This window comes from Papilio machaon, chromosome 3, assembly GCF_912999745.1.
Source record: "Papilio machaon chromosome 3, ilPapMach1.1, whole genome shotgun sequence".
Classification (NCBI taxonomy): domain Eukaryota; kingdom Metazoa; phylum Arthropoda; class Insecta; order Lepidoptera; family Papilionidae; genus Papilio; species Papilio machaon.
The window spans coordinates 6,200,864-6,225,742 of record NC_059988.1 but is presented as its reverse complement, the minus strand read 5'-3'; the positions used below and the strand labels follow the sequence as shown (position 1 = coordinate 6,225,742).

The 24,879-nt window shown below is 33.7% G+C and overlaps 3 protein-coding genes across 3 annotated transcripts; 1 reads left to right on the top strand and 2 right to left on the bottom strand.

Moving 5' to 3' along the window:
* Positions 1 to 239: 239 nt before the first annotated feature.
* On the top strand, positions 240 to 3,190 carry LOC106720446 (succinate--CoA ligase [GDP-forming] subunit beta, mitochondrial). The gene is made up of 4 exons (XM_014515150.2): positions 240 to 999; positions 1,321 to 1,476; positions 2,194 to 2,428; positions 2,898 to 3,190. Exons 1-4 carry the CDS (start codon positions 319 to 321, stop codon positions 3,095 to 3,097), a joined length of 1,272 nt encoding a protein of 423 aa, XP_014370636.2. The 5' UTR covers positions 240 to 318; the 3' UTR covers positions 3,098 to 3,190.
* Positions 3,191 to 4,238: 1,048 nt separating this feature from the next.
* On the bottom strand, positions 4,239 to 11,298 carry LOC106720444 (mitochondrial-processing peptidase subunit alpha). The gene is made up of 12 exons (XM_014515148.2): positions 11,130 to 11,298; positions 9,889 to 10,109; positions 9,445 to 9,524; positions 9,030 to 9,170; positions 8,676 to 8,813; positions 8,044 to 8,181; positions 7,534 to 7,671; positions 6,924 to 6,996; positions 6,416 to 6,548; positions 5,648 to 5,813; positions 4,784 to 4,916; positions 4,239 to 4,484 (listed from the first exon to the last, which is right to left on the bottom strand). Exons 1-12 carry the CDS (start codon positions 11,186 to 11,188, stop codon positions 4,303 to 4,305), a joined length of 1,602 nt encoding a protein of 533 aa, XP_014370634.2. The 5' UTR covers positions 11,189 to 11,298; the 3' UTR covers positions 4,239 to 4,302.
* Positions 11,299 to 12,332: 1,034 nt separating this feature from the next.
* Positions 12,333 to 24,879, bottom strand: LOC106720395 (anoctamin-7-like). Its single transcript, XM_014515086.2, has 13 exons — positions 24,814 to 24,879; positions 22,016 to 22,109; positions 21,591 to 21,702; positions 20,552 to 20,686; positions 19,610 to 19,753; positions 18,906 to 19,069; positions 18,705 to 18,817; positions 18,039 to 18,126; positions 17,017 to 17,134; positions 15,080 to 15,202; positions 14,469 to 14,496; positions 13,346 to 13,443; positions 12,333 to 12,524 (listed from the first exon to the last, which is right to left on the bottom strand). The coding sequence occupies exons 1-13, from the start codon at positions 24,860 to 24,862 to the stop codon at positions 12,399 to 12,401; spliced, it is 1,392 nt and encodes a 463-aa protein (XP_014370572.2). The 5' UTR covers positions 24,863 to 24,879; the 3' UTR covers positions 12,333 to 12,398.

The following is a 24,879-nucleotide window of genomic DNA, read 5'->3' as shown; positions in this document are numbered from 1 at the left end:
CAAACGGCTTTTTTAGACAATACGCACGGCCTGGTTAAAATTTTCATTGGCAACACTGATTTCAGGTTTTTAGCCATTATGATTGATTTGTTATCAATTTATATCAACATAGACAGTCGTCTTGCGCTTATCAGACTTTTAGATATAACTAGTTTTAACATTAACATTTTGAACCAAGCTATATATATTTTATCATCATTAAACTTATCTTTATATAAATACTTACCTTTATAAAGGCAGTTACATAAGTTTTGTTTTATCGATGAATTATAGGTTAGTTAGTGTTAAAATTTAAAGTAGTGAACAAAGTTCAATATAATGGCTGCTCTAAATAAAAGTAGAAATTTGTCCATCTTAAATGTTTTGTTTTATAAAGTCAATTATTGTCCGCGTGTGAACGTTAAGAGAAATCTTAATCTTCAAGAATATCATAGTAAAGACTTATTGAGAAAACATCAGGTTTCTATTCAGAATTTTCGACTTCTCGACTCTAAATTGGATTCGAAGATCTTATCGGACTTTAAAGCTAAAGAATATGTGGTGAAAGCACAAATTTTAGCTGGTGGCAGAGGAAAAGGTCATTTTGACAATGGTTTTAAGGGTGGAGTCCATTTGACTAAGAATCCATCCGAAATATTACCCTTAGCAAAAAATATGATTGGCCACAAATTAATCACCAAACAAACCCCAAAAGAGGGCATATTAGTTGATAAGGTAATGGTAGCTGAAAGTGTTAATATTATAAGAGAGACATATCTTAGTATTATTATGGAGAGAACATACAATGGTGCTGCACTGGTAGCTTCACCGGCAGGAGGCATGGATATTGAAGCTGTAGCAGAAAAAACTCCTCACTTGTTGAAGACTGTCCCTATAGATATTTATGAAGGAGTTACTGACAAAGTAGCCATTGAAATTGCAGAATTTTTAGAATTCAAAGGTGGCATGGTACAAAAGTGTGCAGAAGAAATAAAAAAATTGTGGAATCTTTTTATTAAGGTAAATTGATTTTTTATCAATTTTTACTATTATTATAGCCATGATGTATGCTTCTTAATAATTCTTGGTAATAAAATGCAAAATAATATAAAAATTTGGATATATGTTATAAACATCCTAGCTTGCACTCTTATGTAATCAATTTGATGAATCAAACTTTTAGTCATTGATAGCAGTCAAAGGAGTGGAACAAGGTCACAACATCAGTGTTTTCATCCAAGTATGATGTGGATGCCTTCAAGAGTAGAGACTAGAAAAGGCATTTCATTAACTACCATATACCATCTTTCAATTAACATTCTCCAAAACTTTGGTTTCAAGGTTGATGCTACACAACTTGAAATTAATCCTTTGGTTGAAACAGACGATGGGCGGGTTGTTGCAGTAGATGCAAAAATTAATTTTGATGACAATGCAGAATTCAGACAAAAGGAGATATTTGCTTTGGACGATGTGTCCGGTGTGGATCCTAGAGAAGTAAGTCTAACTAGTAAATTATTAAGCCTGCTCCACACCTTCAGTTTTAACTGAACATTTGAACTGTTCAGTTAAATCATATGTGTACAGCCAAATCTGAGAACTGAGTTTAACCAACAGTTAAAATTTTGCATACACACATAAATTATAACTATTTGACTGCTCAGTGAAAATCACAAGTTGGTAGCGGGCTTTAATCATCTGTTTTATTGACAACATAAATTACATCATACTGAATTGTTTTGCTACAAGAAGTGAGGTTATCCACAACAAGTGATATCTGTTATCAGTAAAACCTAATATTACTGGCACTATCTGTAATTCAAGGATATAAATATTGCAATGAATGTTCCAATGTCATATATTGTTTGAGCAAGATTTTTTCTATTTTATCTCAAATTATCTTTTGATAAAACACTATCTGTATTTTATTCAACATACAAAGTTAAAAAGCTGAGGGTGAAAGTAAGTTTAGAACAATGTTATTCCTTCAGTGGAATTACTAGAAAATTAACAATTTTCAAATAATTAACTTTGTATGTCAGGCTATTTCAAATTTATCTTATAAATGTCTTATTTAGGGCTTTTTAAGATGAGTAAGAAGTTGCGGGATACAGCTAAGAAATATTATGTTTAATAAAAAAAACATACTTTTCTATGAATCTAAATCATTGGTTAAAATACATAAATCAAATAGTGTATTCTTGATTTCTTCAGAGGGAAGCAGCATCATTGAATTTGACGTACATAGACATGGATGGTAGCATCGGTTGCATGGTTAATGGTGCTGGGTTAGCAATGGCGACGATGGACCTGATTATGTTGAGCGGAGGAAGGCCAGCAAACTTCCTAGATCTCGGTGGAGGAGTAGGCCAAGCCCAGGTGTCGGCAGCTTTGAGAATTTTGGAGTCTGATCCTAAAGTAAAGGCGATATTTGTTAATGTTTTTGCTGGTAAGTAACCTGATTATATTTATAATATACTATACATCAGTGAACACTGAATAAAGTGACATAGGTCATATACTGTTGTATACTATGAAATAGTGAATACTTTTAGTCCACTTTCCCTTCCTAACTTTTTGTTATAAGGAAATGATGGGAAAGGGACGCATAGGAATGGAAAATATTCTCTTTCTGTGCATCCCCCTGTCATCTCATGAGTGGCCAGGGATGCAATCTTTAGTCAATTAAAGGTAGGCAACGCATCTGCATTTGCAGAGTTGTCATTTACCACCTTAAGAAAATACACAGGTAATTTTCGCGTTGCCTCAAACCACTTCTGCTTGTGTGTTTGTTTCCATGGGACTATTTTTCAAGATTAAGTTGTTTGGTCAAGCGATTTCAGCGAAAAAATTACCAACTTGAAATTCTTTCTAAGGCATATTATACAGTGTTAAATTATTGTACAATTTCATTTCAGGTATTGTTAATTGTGCCACAGTCGCAAATGGCATAGTGGCGGCGTGTAAAGAGAGCCCCCCAAAATACCCACTTGTTATCAGATTGGAAGGCACAAATGCATCCGCTGCTAAAAAAATACTTGAAGAGTCCGGATTACCCTTCAAAATTATAAATGATGCAGATGAAGCAGCTAAAGCTGTGGTTAAATTGGCGCAATAATTGAATCAAATATGAAGTAATTCATGTTAAATTAAGCACAAATGACAAGATTGGGACGGTTTAAAATGGAATTATATAAAATATACAGTGAAATGCAGGTTAATAATTTACTTAGTTATTTCTTACGAATTATTATTTTTATTTAACTTTACTTTTTTATGAAAATAGTTTTGTTTTCATATAAGAGTAATTTCCACTTTAATAGTTTCCCGATGAGACTGAATTCATTCTTACTAAAAATTCATAACAGAAATTGTTTTATCTACAGATTTACTGCCATATAAATTTTAATTAGTTATAAGATATTGTATATAACACAGTAAAGTTATTTATCGTTATTTCGATGTTTTATTTTCCAATAGATTTTTATAGTAAGTTCTTACTGTAGTGTTTGTATCTATACAATAGATACAATACACTGTCTCACATACCACAATGGAAGGGACAGCTGTCAATGTTGATGTGTGAGGGTAGTTGAGTGACGAACGCGGTACGAAGCGGACGTGCGTCTGCGCTCCAGTGTGGTAGTAGTGAGTCAGTGTCTGTCCTAAATCATCTTTTAGGGATCGTAGGGTCCTACACGTTCTGTTAATAGATCCAAAAGATCACTTAGTTCACCTCTATTAAGTTCTTGCACCCGCCAGACGACCTTCATGAGCAAGAATCTGGTAAGAAACTTCTAGAATATACATAAAGGAAACTTTTATCTGAAACTAGCTTTTGTTCACGGCATTGTACGTGCGGAATTGAAAATAAATAAATAAGTAGCCTATTTGTTCTTCCAGACTATGCTTTACATCTGGGTCAAATTTCATCAAGATTCTTTTTACTGTTTTGGAGATACATAATAACAAATATCATTCCATCCGACTTTCGCATTTATAATATTAGTAAGATGTAAAGATTCATCTACTCTAAACAATCAAAGGCATATCTAATTCATTAAAAGAGATTTAAACTGTTACTATCTTACTAATGTCATAAATGCGAAAGTTTGGATGGACGGTTGTTATTTGTAATCCCACACCAACAGAATGGACCAGGATGAACAGAGATTCTTCTTAGAGTTTTTTTTTAATATTGCACTGAGTAGCGGGCAACACCTAATTATTAAATGAAATGTCAATAAAGCAATTAAAATTATTTTATTTCTAAACAATCAGCCAAAATAAAATTAAAATCTAGATCTAGAGATGAGTGCACATTTAGGCGCGGAATAAATTGAGACGTCTGCCCTGTGGGGACGTCTCGCTCTTGTTCAGCGACATATTCGCCTGGATTTCCTCGAATGTGGGCAAATGTGTGAGTTTTCCTCGCGCCGCCACCGCCGCACGCTTACTCAACATTGTAGTCGCAACACGAACTATATCATCTGCTGTTATTTTCTCTGCAAATTATATACATAACGATTGTATCCCATATAGATATATGAGCACAAAGAAGGATAAGGTGACGGTAGTGTTGCCATTTACATTTAAAGAAAATTGTATGAGACCTGTTTTCTCATATTTATTTTTGATTACTTAGTTTTAAATAAAGATTAATTAATTAGTCTTCATATTTTTAAAACGCCAATTAAATAATCTTATAACAAATATTTTATGAAATAAATCCATAGACAATAAATGACATTGACATATGTAAATCTGATGATTTGACGATTAGGAAATTAGTAAAAATAGTTACCGATTTCGTTGATGAAATATGAAGGTGGTTTCCTCTTGCCGGTTGCGAGCACCTGCCTGCCGACATCCTCAAACACAACCGGCCTCGCCTCCAGGTTCATCAGTAGCATCGACTGCAGCTGAGTTTTCGCTCTCTATAATGAATTATATATATTTATTAATATTAAAAAAACAAGCAAATGTGTTAGTTTTATATTATGTGTATCTGCAAAAAAAGGTTTAACAATTGGTATGAAATCAAAAATATGTATCGTGGGATTTACTAGTTTTAGTATAAAATTGAGAGGATAGTAAATTTTATTTATTATTTTATTGAGATAATAATTTTCGATTTTAGTCATTTATCCTTAACCTTACTGCACATATCTAAGAAGAAATTTAGTGTGTGTGTGAAGTCAACTAACCCGCACTGGGTCAGTGTAGTTGACTATGTCTTAATCACTTCTAACTTAGGGTAAGTTAGTTTTAATATTTTTTTATGTAATTATTTTTACCTCGACATAGTAATAACATTGTGATATTAGATTTAAGATTTTATGGAAGTTTACAATAAAGATAAACCAGCACCCCAGATTCCTGACCAAAAATATGTTAGGGGAATAAGAGAGGACATAGCGCTGATAAAAAAAAAATTAGGGTAGGCTATGAACCCTTCAGTGGGGACGCATAGTGAGCTGATGATAATGATGAGTATTAAATTAGTAGTTTATATATTAGACCAGTATTTATGTAGTCAGTATGTAGTGTTGCAAGAAAAGCAACCAGCCATTAGTAAGATCTAGGGTTAAAAGTGAGTGCTAAATCTAAAATGTAGGACAAAAAGTGAGGGTTAGGTGTAAGTTCGATGTCGAGGAGTACAACATACCCTGAGTTCGTTGGGGGCGACGTTGCCCGCCATTGCCGAGAGCTCGCGCGCAATGAGCAGCGCCGTGTCGTGCAGGCGGGCTGGGGGCGAGGCGGCGTGGACACAGAACACGCCCGAGTCACCGTACGCGTGATTGTACGCCGTCGCGTTAAACATCCAGTGATATCTAAACAAACACATTCTTTAATATTTTTTTATATCAAAAGGTAGCAAACGAGCAAGCGGCTACCTGAATTCGCTGAAATAACGAAGCGACCGTTGCCCATAGACATCCGCAAATGCAGACGCGTCGCCTACCTTTAATCAGCGGAGAAGGGGACGCACAGAAAGAGAATATTTCCCCTTTCTTTTGCGTCCTCTCTTCCGCCTTCCCATCTTTTCGTAATAGGAAAAGGATAGGAAGGGAAAGAGGACTCAAATTAGGCTGATCAGACGAAACGTGGAATTGCTTCCACTTCACGCCTGTCTTCTGTGTGTATTAAATCTAAATTAATCTTTCCACTAAACGACATACCGCCCCAGTGGAAATATAAAACGCGACAGTACGCCGCTTATTGTTTAGTTTCTTATTCGTGTTTCTTCTACATCGTAAGTCAGTCTCGAAGACGTTAGTGAGAACTTGATCGTGTCAAATCTACACGACTTGTTAACTGGGCCCTAAGGGAAACTCTTAGTAGGACTGTGACTGTAAGTAATAATTAAAAAGAAAGAATGACAATGATGAAGTTGATCAGTAGCCGTGGCAGGGTTGGTGGAATCAAAACTTACCTGTTGAGGACGTTAGTGTAGAGACGCGTGTACATGCCCTTGCCAGGTCCGCCAGCAGAGAAGGAGCCGCCTCCTCCCATCATCATATTGAGTACGCAGGTCGCCACAAAGTCAGGGTGACTGTGCGAACAACCTCAAACAATAACAGTACTCATTTTATTTCATTTTAAATCTTACTAATATTATAAATGCGAAAATTTGGATGGATAGACGGATGTTCTTAAGTAACTTCAAAACGGCTTATCAGATCTGGACAAAATATGACACAAAGATAAAACAAAAATGGGTAACTATTGCATAAATCTAAATTGTTATGTTCGTAATAAAACATCTTTTTTTTACACTGGGATTGTCCAGTGTGAGAAAAAAAAGTCTTTGGTTCCAAAAAAAGGCAAATTTACATTGTTACTTGATTTTTTTTTGTGTAGTACATATAAAATTGGACCCCTTATTATGTTATAACAAATAGTATTAGATTAGTTTAAACAACAAATATAAAAGCACTTACTCTCAATTCCAATAACAACATGAGATAATTCCGGCAGATCTGAGCCGGGGTACAGAGGGATTTCGCATTCCTCCTAAAACAAAAATAAAACATATTTTTATAACTAAACTAGCTGTCGCCCGCGACTCCGTTCGCGCGCAGTTAAAAAATGGGGGGGGGGGGGTTATGAAAAATAGATGTTGGCCGATTCTCAGACCTACTGAATATGCTCACAAAATTTCATGAGAATCGGTCAAGCCGTTTCGGAGGAGTACGGTGACGAAAACTGTGACACGAGAATTTTATATATTAGATTATTTTACATAAGTTATAATATAAAATACAAGTATTTGATTATGATTCCTATATATTATTCCTATTGAAAGCCTAAATTAAATAAACAGACCCACGTCAAATTTCAAACATGGCCGTTACAATATGTAACTGTTAGGGTAACTACACTAATATTATAAATGAAAAAGTTTGGATGGATGGATGTTTCTTACTACAGAGATATAGAACACCGGAAGAACAAATATGTTTATACTAGTAGTTAAGTTTTTTTTTTTTCAATATATTCCGAGCAAAAGTTAGTATATAGCTATGTACAAAATACAAAGGTTTCGTTCACCTGTACAATACCGCCGGTATACTTTGCAACTGATTTGTCTACATTTGATTTGATCAAATCATTGCTTTCAGAGTTCCACATCGGTTTCATATCTACAAAATATTTTTGCACATATTCAACAAATGGCCCGTGCTCTACCTGCAAATAGTTACAATAAAAATAAATTAAATCAAATCCTATTACAAACTCTTTCCTTATCTAAAACAATTACAGGCAGAAATCAGGTTGTGGCTTGCTCTTTTGCCATCATAGAATATATTAAAAAATGTAGGAAACTACAGAGAGACCGATTAGATGCCTAAACAAATTTATACAATTTTTCGACAAATACATTATATGTCAACTTAATCATGATTATTTTTAGATACACATCAATTTTCTTTATTTTAAAGATTATAAGTTGGCTAACAAACGGTCACTTGAATTCGACAAAATAGGATATAACTCCAGCCTGCATCAATGCATATCTATAAACAATGGCAGGATAATGAAATAAAAAATAATACTTACTCCGACAGCTGCAACAACCATTCTATCAGGTGTGTAGTGGTTCTTCAAATAATTTATAATAGTACCTCTGTCTATTTTGTGAACATTTTCTACGGGACATATCTTCGGCAAACCCAGTGTATTGCCTTTGTATGCTGCCTGTGATAAAAAGAGCAATTCTCAGTATTTAAACAACTCTATAAAACCTAAGAAAATAATTGGAGGTTAAAATTAAGTATAAGAAATTGATAAATTATAATAGCGTCGGAAATATGGCATGAATTTAATTGATGTTTCTAAAGAAAAAAAACGGTTATTGTGAGAAAACTATAAAAGATAGAATATATGCTATAGCAGACTTTTATTTAGCATAATTTATATGTAGGTCCTATAGTTTAGCCTACGTAAGCGCTGAAAGCAAAATAGTCCCTAATTTTCACAACGCATTTTGAAGCTAAAATCAAAATCTACTATCTACTAGTCATCTATTTATTTTGAAAAATTATGAAAAAATGGGACCCATCTGCAAGCACTGCCTTTCGATAAAAATATTTTTTATCAAAATCGGAGCACCAGTGGCGGATTCGCTACATAAATAAAATACATTCGAATTGATAATATCCTTCTTTTTGAAGTCGGCTAAAAATACATACTGCATGAATCATATCCATTAAAATAGTTTCTTGTTCCGGCCGCATTGAGAGTGTTTCAAGTTCAAATGCAACAGCTTGTCTGGCTGCCTCCACTTCATCAGTAGACAGCTGCGGTCTCAAGGTCACTTCCGCCAAAACCTTAAAGAAATATGTACATAACAGCTTTTCCTCCTTATTTCCCAGGTATATGTATCCCAATAAAGTTAAGTTTAAACATCAAAATTATATTAATGATTGTGATATTTATATCATTTATTATTTAATATTACTTTTTTTCTTACATCTACTTTTTTTTTCTAGATCATAAAAAAATTGTTATCGCTGAAATATTTAAGTGGTATATGAAAAAGATACCTGAGTTATAGCTTCGAGCCCTCTGGAATCGGCACTGGTGGCATAAACTGTAGTGTCACGGGAACCCTGACAGTCACAAATGCCACCATGTCTTTCCAATTCCCTCAGCATCACATCTCTTGTAGGGAATTTATGAGTGGCCTAAAATTTCAAATGTATTTATGTGTTTGTGCTTGAAAATATTGAATAAATCTCATGATGATAAAAAACAGTTGAACCTAGATAAGCAAGAATCTTGGGTAAATGAGAAACCTTTTTAATCAAGAAAAATATCACAGTCCCTTGGACTCTTGCTAATCATTGTTCCACTGTAGTAGATGTTTATGTGAACAGATTCAATGAAAAAAATAAGCATAGTTTTGTTTAAAATAAAATCACTGATATGGTTAATACTATTTGTAAAAGCCATACTTACGCCAAAACTTAATTTTTCAAGGAAATGACAGATGCCACTTGGATAATCCACTTCATATCTTGGCCCAGAATCAATTACCACTGAAAGAATTGAAACAAAAACTTTGAATAAACACCTCTAATATAGCTGAATCCAATGCAAATGACAAAGTGTAACAAACCTATCTAAACAATTTTACCTATATAAGGCTATAATCACAAACTTTTTAACAACTGATATGTTTGTCTCATCAATTTACTTACCCTAATTGTGAATAATGCAGATAGGTACATAATTATTTTGCATCTGTTATTTATATTATTACTGTTAGTTGTTCCAAATAAAAAACATATATCTTATTTTCATTGAACTCAACTAATACATACTTGTATATAATAAAGATAGTAGTTTTTTTTTTCAGCTATAGAACAATTAAATTAAAAACATTAGAAAAAAGAACTTAACCTCCTGCAGTACAAAATTGTCCAAATTTCTTTTCCGATGCAACCCTTAAACCATTGCCCAAAACTGTAACTTCAGTAAGAGCATCTTCAGATTTTGCCGATGAGTACACTATTGGTGGTAAATTTGGCACTGGCTCTGATAACGGTGGCAAAGGTGTAACTTGTCGTGCTCTATCAGAATCTTGACTAAAATGCCTCCTACTAAATCTGACACTACTTAATCTGAAATCAATGAATTTTAATTGTTACATACTTTGAAAAAAAAATCACACAGATTGTACAGATCTTAGCAAAACTATGATAATATAAGTTTTAATATTTGAATTTTTGAACCCACAAATTTTTTTTTGGTGTAGCTACAAAAAAGTGTAGCTTAACAGACAAAAAACCATGATTTTCTATATGAATAAAAGATTTTAAAACGTTTTTGAGGTATTTAAATAATGGAAAATAACTTTGAAACTTTGAAGGCCTCTAGCAACTTGATATGCCATACAAGAGTTGAAAAAGGTAAGTTGAGTAAAGGTAAGGTTATATCAGTAATAAAATTAAACAAGTTTTCAACTAAGGCATCTGTAGTACTCCGCTATAAATGTCTTTCCCAGACATCTAGTATATTGCCTCTTATCTATTATTGTAAGGCTTACACTGGTGGTCATAATTAAGATGGAATTATTATAATAGATGATTTTTCAAACTAACAAGTATAAACTGTAAGAATTTTTTGTATAAATGCATTTTAGCATAACAAAACTTTATTACACTATTGGGACATTAGTTAATATATATGGTTCCATCTGGATGGATCTGAAATTATCATACTTCTTATTGGTTGTTCATATTTAATAAAATGCTGAATGATTTATTTTACTCTTATTTAAATCTGGATTAGTATAATTCTTACACCAATTCATATTATTTGGCGCCATTTGGTGTTTTAAATATTATGTGAAGTTCTCTTCAGAAGATGATCGCATATACAAGAAAGTAATGACGTCGAATTAGGATGGGTACAAAGTTAGGGAAAGACCAAATAAATTATTGAGCTGAAAGAGTAACCCTTCTTACGGAAAATATCAGGCCGATGATGATATGAGTCCATACACAGGCTTACATCATAAAACTATCGTATTTGATAAAATAATATAGTGAGAATGTCCTGACCAAAATATTGAATTTTTCTTATTTGTATAATAGAATTTATAATATTAAAAGGAATACAATATTAAAGAATTCACTTACCCATTCTTAAAAGAAAACAACCTAGAAAAAAGAACTTTTATATCTGTGACATGAGACATGGTCTGGATAAATTGTAAAATATTTTCTAGAAAAGTATGTGAAGTTTATCATGAACATATATAAATTCGTTATTTTTGGGATAATTTCTAAAATTTTCATGAATTTTTATGGATTTTTTATTGTGGATAATTCTGCGGTATACGGCACAAATACAAATGAAATTATAATTCTGTCAAGTGACAAGTGTCATGTCAATTGAATTGACAGAAAAAAACAGGAACAGTAACATGACAGAAAACCGGTGTTACCATATGTTTCCACCCTCTACCCCAAATTCTGACGAGTTAATGTATATATCACACATCACACTGAAATATAACTCCTAGGGATAATAGATTCCCAAGTATTTAATATATAATAATTTCCAATAAATAAATGTAAGGCGTGACACTTATTGTCATCCCTCACATTCTCTTTGAAAAAACAGAGACAACAATATGTGTCAAAACAGTCGAAACCATAGCCATAGACCTTTATAATTTAGGTTTCATCATAGACCTATCAAATAGGTTTCATACTTCAGTGGGTTTCATACTTCAGTGGTCGAAACCCACAGCGAAGAGTACCTTAATAAATAAACAGAAACCAAACACATACAAACAATCATTCATTTAAGTTTCGATAAATTTATTTACCTATACAAGTATTACAAAGAGTTGACGTTTGTATTTTGTATATAATATTAAAACCATTGAAATATTATTAGGTATATACACATTTGCATTTAAAATCAAATGTTAAATTGTGCGTAAATCAGTTGTGAACCGGTTCAATTATTCATTTCACTTAAACTTGAACCAATGAGTTGCGACTCAAGAACTACATTTTCAGCTTCCAGCTCATGCCTACTAGGACCAAGTATATAACTATTCTTTATCTTAGCATGCCTATGTGAGCTGACGAGTTATTACTCTTAGTTCGCAACTCGAAATGCAAGTCATAACTCTATGCAAGAACAAAATGAGCTGAGCTGCGAGTCGGTTCACAGATCTGCTTCATACATGTGAAACGTGAGCTGAACTGCACATTACCATAATTTCAGGTTGAGTGAGCCATGACTAGCATATAATATAATCTAAGGGTAAAAAACAAATAATTTATGTCACCAAGAAAAAAAAAATAAGTGTAAATTAATGCCTAAAACCTTTAATATTTATGTTTACAATTTTAACAATAATCATAAGAAGATAGGTTCATTTCTCCATTCAATTAAGTAGCAAAATTTGATCTAGATTCTTCATAATTTTCTTGTTCTCGTTTTTTTGGTATTTCCTTTTCGTCAACGTCAATTGAAAATATATATTGCATTAATAGGAATAATGAAGCCATGATAATCTGTGAATTTTAAAATTTATTACATAAAATTTGTCTTATGCTAGCAAATTTTGAATCGTATATTATGGTTTTATCTTAGTATCCTTATAAAAGGTATTTTCTCCATTTCAAGAGGATTGCAAATGTCGTGAACGGCGGACACAGCCAGCGATTTTTAGCACAACTAACAAAGTGCGTAATGTTTTTCGCGCGTATGTAAGTTTGTTTTTATATATGTGGGTTTGTTTGTATAAAAAATCTATTGTGACGGCCTAGAGCCTACTCAACTGTACCTACCGATTTTGACAAATGAGGTTCCTTTTAATTCATATTCTTTCCCGTAGTGTCGTAGTCATAGGGCTACATCATCACAAAACACATATTTTTTAATGGACGTGAGAGATGAAATTCTAAATAATGGCTCTTTTTTTAGATGTTTCGAGTACCATTACATTTCATTTAGTTTATATTAAAAATGTTTTAAAAAAGCAGACAATACATTACGCTATTTCAACTAGAGCCTCAACAAGTGGGTATTTTATTTAAATTAAGGTTAGGTTATTAAATTGGGGACTGCGGAAGATCGAATATGTACACCAATAGATTTTTTCACAGCATCTACCTTATCATAATTTACTATAATATAATATATATATATATATATAACATATTTCGTGAACGTGATAAATGACCTATAAAGTTTATACATGATTGTGAAAACTGTATTTTAATCTGTTTTGTGTCTTAGCAGAACAGAAAACAAATAAACGTCACATAATGCTACTTTGTTTTATGAAATCCAAGATTAATTTAATGTAGCTGAAGAAATCAAATACACTAACCTCAAAAATAAATATGTACATATATTGATAAGTCTTTAATTCGTCGACAGTCAATTCCTCCCTTTTAATGTCAATATCCTCTGATATATGTATGTATGCTGAAAAATACATAAAACTAAAGTTCACATGCGATGCATATGTTATTTATAATACTAAATCTACTATATTTACGCTAGTCTATAATCTAGGCTACATCTAAGGGCCTTATCATACTAGCGGTTTGCGAACGGCTTCGAGGCGGAGCGGTCGCGCAGCGAATACGTCGCGGACGCGCAACGAATCCGCCCCGCATGCGCAGCGAATACGTCGCGGACGCGCAACGAGATCGCCACGAATAGCAGCGTGAACGTCATTTTGTACACTCTCGTACAAACGCCAGCCAAACTTAAGTCAGTTTGTATAAGATGCAACAACTCATAAAATGTAGGTTTTGACATTCGCAGGTAGGAACGAAATGTTTTAGGATTATATTTTATTAGTTTGCAAAACAACACAAAGTAGTCGCTCTCATCCAGTCGGATAATTGATACTGGATCCTCCCAAAATCGTCGATGCTTTACCATCGATGCATTACTATTTAGTAACATAACCAACAGCAGTGTTTCCTCGTCGGAATCCATTTTGTTAGTGATTGTACTATACGTCGTAAACCCGCTGACAACACGCGACGAAAACGTTGCGCGTCCGCGACGTATTTGCTGCGTAAGCGGGGCGGATTCGATGCGCGTCCGCGCATGCTACCGCTACCTCTAGTATGATAAGGCCCTAATGGTGAAAATTCTTTTCTAAATTCCAAAGTGAATGCTAATCAACTTTTAGTCCAATTTTTTGAATAAAGAAGTAATTTCAGAAATATCTATCTGGATCTATAGATATTGTAAGCATCTTAGTATTTCGAAGTAATTTTTATTTGTTTTATGTTTATTTTACATTTTTCCGATTGTCTACAAGAGGGGGATCTTTCATGGTTTGCCATCCCTGGCATAGAGCATACGGGATCGATGGGGACTTTTCAGGTTTTCATATATAATATAGGTTATGGTGTTTTGAACATTCCTACCTATCATTCACCTATCACTACTATTTTATGAAAGAAAATGTTAGTAATAAAAATAAAAAGTACCTCGGGCATAACATAGATCATATGCACCCTGAAAGAAAAACAAAGTTGAAAACTTCATTTTATCATTAAAAAAATAAAAATAAATAAGACTACATGCTAACTGGCTAGGCCACGGATTGTTTTTTGACAGCACTCGCTAGGATATTTAACCTCTCATTTCCAAAGGTAAACAGTAGTCTCTTTCCCGCTTTTTTATATTTCATATATGAGAAAGTCGGGAAAGGGAAGAGGACTACTGGATAAGGATAAGAAAGTAAAGCAGATCTTGCAGGGGAGGTCATGTACAGGATAGGGAAAATACTTCTTATGTACATTCTCTCCTCTATCCTTTAAGTGTAGGCAATCGCATCTGCAATTTTCAAACTTTGGTTCCTTCGCGTATATTGTTCAATGTTCGCTTTTGTTGGAATAAAATAACACAAAGTTTGATCTTTTGATCGGATTCGATGTATAACTTAAAATGATTACGTTTCACACACTTTATGGGTATGATTCTACCATCTAGATGCGGTCGCATCAGAAAAAAATGATTTTTCTTAAACCTCTGCCAGATGTTCTCTTATTTTTTAAGATTTCTAAATTATTTATTTACTGAACTGAAATGAACTTACCTTGATTAGGGTAAAGTTGTTAAAAAAGAGGTTTAAATATTGATCAAGCGTATTACCGGTCGGCTTTCTTTGCTCACGTAAATATGCTTCGATAGTATCTGTGGAGCATACTAATGACACCACCTGAAAATGTTGTTATTGTCAAACAAGAATATCAGCAGGGGGCTAATCTGGCGCACTTGAAACCAAACAATGATTACAAAAGGAAAAGCAAATAAATCCGATTGAATTATTACAAAACGACCTGACAATTTTAAAACGGTTAAAGATTTTACCCTGTGTAGCTGGTATGTGCGGTCACTGAGAAGCAGGACTTGGATTGCTATATCATTAGCTTACAACCCACCGTGCTAATATAACGGCAAAAGGAGATGCATAATAGAAAACCTAATTATAATTATAATTACGAGATAAATAAAGGAAGAAGGGAATTTAGACCAATAACAACAGCGTGTATTGCTTGAATGGGGAAGCGGAATAAACTTTTACAAAGACGGGCACAGCATTTCGGTCAACTACTAGGAAAAGAACATCTGGGAAGATCCGTACGAAAAAGCAACAATAAGGATTATTAAAACTAATATCTCGACAACATCCCTGGAGGAAGTTTCTATAGGTGTGAAAGGGTCGAAGAACAATAAATTTCCGGTATTGACATCATTCCTGACGAGCTTATAAAGTATGGCGGTCCAAGCAATTTACTTGCATCACATCCCTCAGTTACCCAGATCTGGAATACTGAAAAATTGCCTAGCGAGTAGAATGTGGGAACTATATGTCCATTACAGAAGAAAGTAGACGTATTAGAGTGTAAGAATTATCTAGATATTTCACTTCTATAAAGTGAATAGTTTTAGAGATTGTTCGACAAGATCATATCGAGTGAATTGCGCGCTAAAGTTCACAGAACCAAGTGTCAGCTAGCTCTAGAGAGGGGACGTAAGCGTTGATATTTGACAAGTCTAGTGCTGCGCCGATACACCGGCACAGTGTTGATTTTTGTCTCTAACAATAGATGAAGCCAGAGTACCTAAGTATGTTGTGGCGAGTAATTCTGAAGGTCGTCGAAGTTGATGGAGGTCAAAGCTCCGATGGATAGACGACGTGATTCGTGACGTGAAAAAAGTTGGCACAGCAAATTGGAAGTTTTTGGCCACGGATAGATCGAAGTGGAAAAAGTTGCTGGACTAAGCGGAGGCCTACAAAGGGCTGTAGAGGTAGAAGAAGAAGGATGCCTGGCCCGGTAAGAGGGCGTTACGATCGCTTTTAGTTGTCTCAGCAATTATGTAAAACCTCGTGTAGGTTCAATCAAATAAAGCGGCATAAACGAAGAAAAAAAAACATGATAGCTTCATAATGAAAAGAATCTTGAAACATTTTTGTGATAATAACAGGAGGGTCCTATTGAGCTATCGTAATTTAAGGTGCATTTAGACGGAGAGAGTTTATTGCATCGAAGATACCATTATCGAAATAATATAGAAAAAGTTTTTTTGGCTTCGAACATAATTTCAAATATCGAACTAAAATGAGAAATCTCGTACTCAAAACAGTTGAAACCGATTCATATGATATTCGTATGAACTTGAAAAAATGTCATACGTGATTTTATTTATGCCACACCAGATTCTCGTTAGTAAAAATCATTTTACTATGGTTTGGTTGTGAAAAGAGACGCGTGAAATCATCGCCTAGCCATCAATAAGTGACTTGCGAATCTTTTATGACATAATCGTAAATGAAAATGATTACTTGCGATAAAAATTCGAAAACAAGCGGGAAATTCTCTCCGTCAAAATGGGCCTTATGAAGATTCTTACTTATAAATATCTTGACCTGTAATTATAAATTGTTTCGTATTAATTTGTTACTTAGATTTCAAGTCGATCTAACCCAAAAACTTAAACTATAACTGGCTGAAATGGTACAATACCCACGTTAACAAAGATGGCTAAATAAACCATCAGTTTTAAAATTTCACTCCATATACTAAAGGATTTGTTTTTCAGAAACAGAGGTCTTCGATAGTGTAGTGTGAATAATTCTGCATCACGTCTGAAACATTAATTTAAGTGTAATTAACATTATGTATATTATATCATACTTGAGTGGGTACGTCGGGTAGAGAGATGAGTACGCTTGTTCCCGGTGTACTGTATCAAACGCCGAGTATCTGCTACAAGTATCATTGACAAAAAAAATAGCTATTGCCCGTTTCAGAGGTTACCCTGAATAAGTGTAGTTTTCCTTTAGGCAATATGGTGGCAAACAAGCAAACGGCCACCTGAATTCACCGAAATATGGAAGCGACCGCTACCGACGCGCCCATAAACATCCGCAATTGCAGATGCGTTGTCTACCTTAATCGACTGAGGGGCGACCAGAAAGGGGATATTTCCCCTTCATTTGAGTCCTTCTCGTTCAAATCCACTTTATCTTCTCATCGTATCCTTATTAGAAAAGAGTGGGAAGGGAAGGGTACTGAAATTAGGCCTCAGACACGCACACTCTTCAGACGAAATGCGGAATTGCTATTACTTCACACCTGTCTTCTGTGAGGTCGTGGTATTGCACCGAGTGACCCGGCCTATTTGAGCAACATATGTTGTTGCTGGCGTCTATCACTGCATTATTCGAACAGACAGATAAAATATCGTTAATAGGATGTATATCGCCATTTCCAGTGTATTTGAAGTTCTTCGTATTAATGGAATGAACGACGTAAAGCCTTGAAATAAACAAAGATCACATAACATTTCGGACTTTTACCAAAACCATTTGTTCAATCTTAGTTTTTTCGTTAAATACTAATATTCACCGTAGTTTGTGCCTTTACACTAACATATTCGTATTATGTACTTGTAAGTGAATAAACTGATGTCTTATTACGTTCACTAGCTTGATATTAGTAAAGCCATTAACTTAAGTGATACGTAATTAAATAAAAAACAATGTTAACCTCATGTTGTAGATATTAAAGAACAATACAAATATTATGGTGGGCGTACAGGAAAAACCGAAGGCGATGATAAAGGTGAGCTGAATTACTGAAATACAATCAAAAGGTTATTTAGATACCTAGATACCAGATATCTTAAGTTTACTTAGCGTAACCAAGAGTCACATATTCCAATAATGACAGCCATTAATATGAGAAAAATAAATAATGTAAGATGGCATACATCCTTGTTGTCTAATATGATTTGTCGTTAAATATAGATCACCATTTATTTTTGTTTTTTTTTGACTTAATTTAATAATGAGTGGTGCCAATCAAACGCTAATAGACTATAGAGTAACGTGTGTGGTCGACAACACTGGTACGAAGGACCAGTGTTGTCGACCACACACGTTACTAACCTAAAGCACGATTTTATTTATTCAATAACTAAAAATCTACCAGTCTTCGCAACTTTTAACTTTGGCTAGTAAGTCTTTAGATATAATTGTGTTCGCCATAAAAGCTACAATCGCCAACTCAACCGTCCATAATGTATATTTTAACCGGACGATGGAAATAGTGGGAAGGAGAAATGTATGATGACTAAAATCGGCATTCGACACGACAAATGTTTAGTGTAATTATTGTATTACCAAGAAAAATATTGATTCACAGTTAATTTACCAAGCATCATCATTTTGTTTGCTAGGATACTTTCTTTCAATCGAGGTAAAACGAATTCTCTCTCCCAGCAAGGAACGTTTTGGACGATCGCACGTTGATTATAATCAGTCGTACTGAAAAGAAGTGTAGCATGAGTTCTATCAAATTATAAATGTAAATTAAGATAGTAAGTATCAATAATACTCACAATTATTAACTTACCTCGAGTAAAGGGATAATTTTCTCAATATGACAAATCTTAAAAGTAGAACAATTGTGAATGCAATGGCAAGCTCGTTGATGCACGATGTCAACACACACGTTTCATCCAATAGAAATTTATTATCCATTTTATAACCACGCCAAAATTGAAATTCAAAAATTGCCTGTGAAATTCAAAAGAACCTATAACATTAAGCTAAAGTTCAGGTAGCGCATGACGCGTGTACAAAGTAAGTAGTCTTCCAGTGTGCAATTTGTAATGGTTATGCCCCAAACGTTATCCACAGTGGACAGTCTTTAAATTGGATCTTTTAATAGGTTGATAATAAGACGCAGTACGTTAAATGTTTGCTGTATTGTTTAATTAAACTTCTATAAATTATAACAACTATTTATATATCTCTTTTATTCAGAAACGATTTAGTAAGAAAAATTTAAAAGAAAGCAATAAAGCTTATAGCAGTATGATAAAAACTACCGAACTAATGGTCTATACGCGATAATCTTATCTTGATTGGTCACATTAAGTTAGTACATAGTACAAAAAATATACATAACTAGACCTCGACTGAATTATAAAACAGACTATGTTCTACAACTGTGCCAAATTTCATCAAGATCCGTTGAGCAGTTCCGGAGATACCTTCAAACAAACATCCATCTAAACATTCGCATTTATAATATTAGTAAGAAGTAAGATTTACCTTATGAAATCCATAGCACGCAAGTACTATCATAGGCAGAGAGAAACACATTATGTACTGGTGTTTTGTAAGCGACCGGTTGTACGATATATAGGTTCTATGATTTTCCATTCGAACTATATAACTCGCAATCTTTCTATGAATCTGTGAAATTGAAAAGATTTGTTAGAACGACCTCTGGTAATTGCGAATATTCAACTCTCATTATAACTAGTAAAGAGGTAAAATTATGGGAATTTCATACAACACGATGATTTTATAACCACAAAAATATTTTATTAATTAGAAGGGAAGAGGAAAAGGTGAAAATCGAAAAATGAACGTATAGAATAAAAAGAAAAAAGTGCAGACGTCGTTTCGTATTAAGAAGTCAAAATAATAGCTCAGATAAGATGACAATGGAAGTTGCTCTAACTGCAAGGACAATATCATAGTTGAATTATAAAAATTGATTAAAAAAATATAATAATTGCAGAAACATTTTTCACGACGATCTTGACAAACAGGTTGCGAGCGACTGTCTGACGATTATAGATAAAAATATCGGCGCGCTGTATGCGAACCTCTGCAGCCTTGAGACGGACCATAAATACAACGAAAATTCGCGTAAATATGTAAGGAGTTGGGCTTGTCGAGTACCAAAGCAAAGAGGGGTCGCGGTTGCGTTCCGCATGGAGATCCCGTGTCCACCCGTTATCGCTGTTGGCGGCCACCGTGGGGTTTTAGTCAGTGCAAACCCGACATAACTTGTCTGTCTTCCCCAGACAGATAAGTATGCGTTAGGCATTCCCTCACAGTAAAATAAAATGCGAAAAAAATATGCGAATCTCTATGACATTATTTTGCGTAACTAGCTTAGCTACTAAAATTGCTGGGTTTCGAAGATTTACGTTTCCTTGTGTACGAAGGGTCTTAGATTACAATAATTATATATAAACTTACGAAATCAATGATGAGAAGAACTGCGACGAAAACAGTCATCATGACCATCAATCTCACCATAAGTGCGTTTGGAGAAATAGTAAACAACGTTTTTCGACTTGCAAAGATAAATAAAACAAATGCATCCAATAAAATCTGTTGAAAAGATAAACTCTTTCGTATTACCAAACTTATAAGATGGAAATTATTATATAGAATATATACTCAGATACGAAAAAAATAGGTTAAAAATAGACTTAAATTCGAATGTTGTCAGTCAGACTCGGGGTTTATCGCGCATATGTTTTATGTACGTGGGTAAACAAAATAGCAATTTTATTTATGTAAAATTCGTTATGTTATTAATAATTTAATACTATAAGTTACAGCCTGTCAAGTTAAAGAAAGTCAATTATATTTGAATATTTTTTTTATTTTGTTCTCAAGTACGATATGTAAGTGTTGTTAAAGCCAACCAATTATTGGGCTGGTTGTAAAAAAGTAACGTGATAAACACAATATTTTAGGCGCACAGGCCTGGCTCTATACGAATTCTCATTTTTACAACTAAAAAAAAATATTAAAGTAAATAACCACAGGTGGGCACAGTTAATCGAAAAGTTAACTTCGTTAATCGTTAAATCGTTAATTAAAAAATTAACTTCGTTAATCGTTAAAGCGTTAAATTCTCGAAAATTTTACGAGTGTGGCGTGGCACGTAATTTAAACAAAATGACAGCACGTCTCCAAGTTTCTAATTTAACGATTAACGGACTTTTATTAACGGAAGTAGAGTTTAACGGAAGTTAACAAAAGCGTTAACACTTTTTGAAGTTAACTTAAAAGTTAATCCGTTAAGCAAAATGTTAACTTCGTTAATTAACGATTAACGGATTAACGAGTTAATGCCCAGCTCTGTAAATAACTAAAATCGCTGAACATAAATGGAACTTAACCGATAGGAATTAAGGTCCTAAACCTCCACAAAGCTTGTGATCCGTCACAGATACTATAACAAATAAAAATAATGTATAAAACTAACAATAAATAACATACTTACGACAGGAATATACCATAACAAGGTTTTAATTTTGGAACCGCGATGTATACCAATGACAAGGCCCGTTTTATTTGATTTTCGGGCTGTGTCAAGATTGAGGTGGAATTCAGGTCTGGATAAAAAAAAGGAAAATAACCGATTTAGCTAAGCAGTCATGCATAACTAATATAAACTAAATATATGTTCGATAATAATAAATTTCTATCATCATTTGATTATGGATTTCTTTCCTGCAATAAGGTTTCTATTCTCCTGGTCAGGCTATGATCCTATACCTGTATGTGTGGGTTCCAGATATTAATTAGTTATTACTGTACCTATATTAGATCTATCTGTTATGGATCTGACCAATAGTTACAAAATTACTTAATACCTATTAGAATAGGGTATTAAATACTACTCATGTATATACATGATGTTAGTACCTTATTTGATTTCTATTGAAGTTCTTATTACGCGTTTCCCATATCCAGTTAAAATATTTTTCTCTTCCAAACCAGTATGCTGTGAAAAAGATACCTACAAACGACAAAATCTTTAAAAATATATTTCAGTTCTACGAAGAAAAAATTGTCAACATTACTAACTTAATTTAGTAATGTGATATTGTTAACAAGCATTACGTCCCATCTCTTTATTAACAATAATTAGCGTTTTGAGTAACTAGTGAAAATTAGAAAATAAAATGCGCTAATTTATACGTTAGACAAAATGTATTAATAACTAACTAATTCAACTATTACTTTTGACATCGAAATCTTACTAATACTGCTATCTTACTAAATGCGAATGTTTAGATGAATAGATGGATGAATGGATGGATGTATGTTTAAAGGTGTCTTCGGAACGGCTGAACGGATCTTGATGAAATTTGGTACAGTTATGAAACATGGTCTGGAAGAACACATAGGCTACTTATAATTTAATTTTTTAATTCTACGTGGACAGAGTCGCGGGCGACAGCTAGTAATAAATAACACCACAAATTAAACAAAATGTTATTATATTATATTATCCGTTCACTTTATGCAACTCTATGTAATTCTCTGGTACCGTCATAGTTTTAGTATACAATACTAGACGGCGCGACGTGGCGGCTATACTAATCAAACAAATTTTTTGGCAATATCAGAAAATACTACTAATGTTTTATCTCAATATTATATTCAGTGGTTTAGGGATGCATAGGGAACAACCTTAGTTCATTTTTATTTATAAAAAAAACACGAATCGCCCGGCCTCGCTCGGGGGGCAAAGAATAATAGGTACGTACACTTTTCTATCATATCAGTTTAGTTTCCGGTGATGTCCTATCTATCTATTGTATAACTATATATACTTTTACTGTCTTATATATCTATAGTATAATATATAAAGAGGAAAGATTTGTATTTCATTATTGTTGTTCTTGTTTGTAACGAACAAACTAGAAAAAACTATTAGACCGATTTCAAAAATTATTTTGCAATTGGAAAGCTACATTATTAGCTTTATATTATATTACACTGTGTAATATAATATATATATAGTGACTTAAAATGGAACCGAAAAGGAATTAACATAGATGGGAAATACCTAAGCAACTTAAGATTTGCGGATGACGTAGTTCTTTTTGCAAACACATCTAACACATTAGAAGAAGTACTGAGAGAGCTAAGCAACGCTAGCAAAAACGTCGGTCTTAATACATCGAAGACAAAAATAACTACCAACGGCCCGAAAGACCCTATTACAGTAAACCAAATGCCTATTGAATACGTTGAAAATTATATATATCTCGGAAAACAAATATCTATAAAGAATACGAGGCACAAAGAAGAACTTGATAGACGAATAAAAATAGCGTGGAAAAAGTTCTGGTCATTAAAAGAAATACTGAAGTCGAAATTATCTCTCAAATTAAAGAAAAAAGTCTTAGACTCGACCATACTTCCGAGTTTGTTGTACGGCGCCCAAACATGGATCCTTGACCGTAATACTATAACGAAAATACGTTCCTGTCAACGAGCTATGGAAAGAAGCATTCTTAATATCAAAATAAGCCAAAAACTCAATAGTCGTACCATCAGACAAAGAACAAATTTAATAGATGCAGTACAGCAGGCGCGGCGCCTTAAATGGAAATGGGCGGGACACGTGATGCGCTCCGATGATGCCAGGTGGACGAAGCGAGTGACGCTATGGTCTGGTCCAGAAAGAGGCAAGAGGAAAAGAGGAAGACCCAAAGCCCGATGGACAGACGATATAGTAGAAATAGCGGGAAAAGCTTGGATGAGAACAGCTGCAAACAGAGACAAGTGGAGAAACATGGAGGAGGCCTATACCCAGCAGGGAACATGACAACCTCTTACTCATTAAAAAAAAAAAAAAAAATTGTAATAACTGTAGGATGGCATGTTAAATAAAAGGCTTATTATTATTATTATTAATATAATATAAATAGGCTATATTTGTTATGGTAGTAAATGCTCGAAAAAAATAAAGCTTTTCGTACTCTACCTTATCTAGGTATTATCTAGGTTTTACCGGTAAATCTTTGAAAAATCTAATTTTTACAGTGATATATATATACAGGGTTATTTAACAGGCAAAAAAATAGTTTCACTTATTCCCGCTACTTACTCTTATTTATAAAATAAAAAATGAAAATACACATCGAAAAATTATCCAAAAAAACTACTTATTGGTCTATTGCAATAAATATACCAATGTGCGTGCGCGCATACACAAAGATAATTCTTGTTATAGTTTTTTTTTTGGTAATTAGAAAATAACCCTGTATAAAATAATAATTATTGATATAGGCAAACTACTATATTCATTACAGCCAGCACTAGTCCTATAAACAATAGTAATAATAACAAATTTAACTCATACATTAAGAAGGCATTATTGTTATAAAAAATCGATTAATAAATAAGGGGTCGTCCATTAATTGCGTGATGTTTTAAACACCCTTTTGACCACCACCATCCTCTCCATTTAGGTGAGTGTGATATATTATGGTGTGGTTTTCACTACAGTCCTAAAGTAATATTGAAATTTTCAAAATATTAATAATTTATTCATTAAATTTAAGTCATCAGTTAGAATACAAACACACGTGATATCTTATTTTAACCCTCACCCTACTCGTGATACTTCGTGATTTTTAATGGAACCCATCTCACCGATTCGCGTCTCACGTAATTAATGGACGTTCCCTTATAAATAGTAAACGTACCCCAGAGAACGATAAATGTCGCGAAATATGGTGCATACTTATTATCCATTAAAACATTTATTTTAT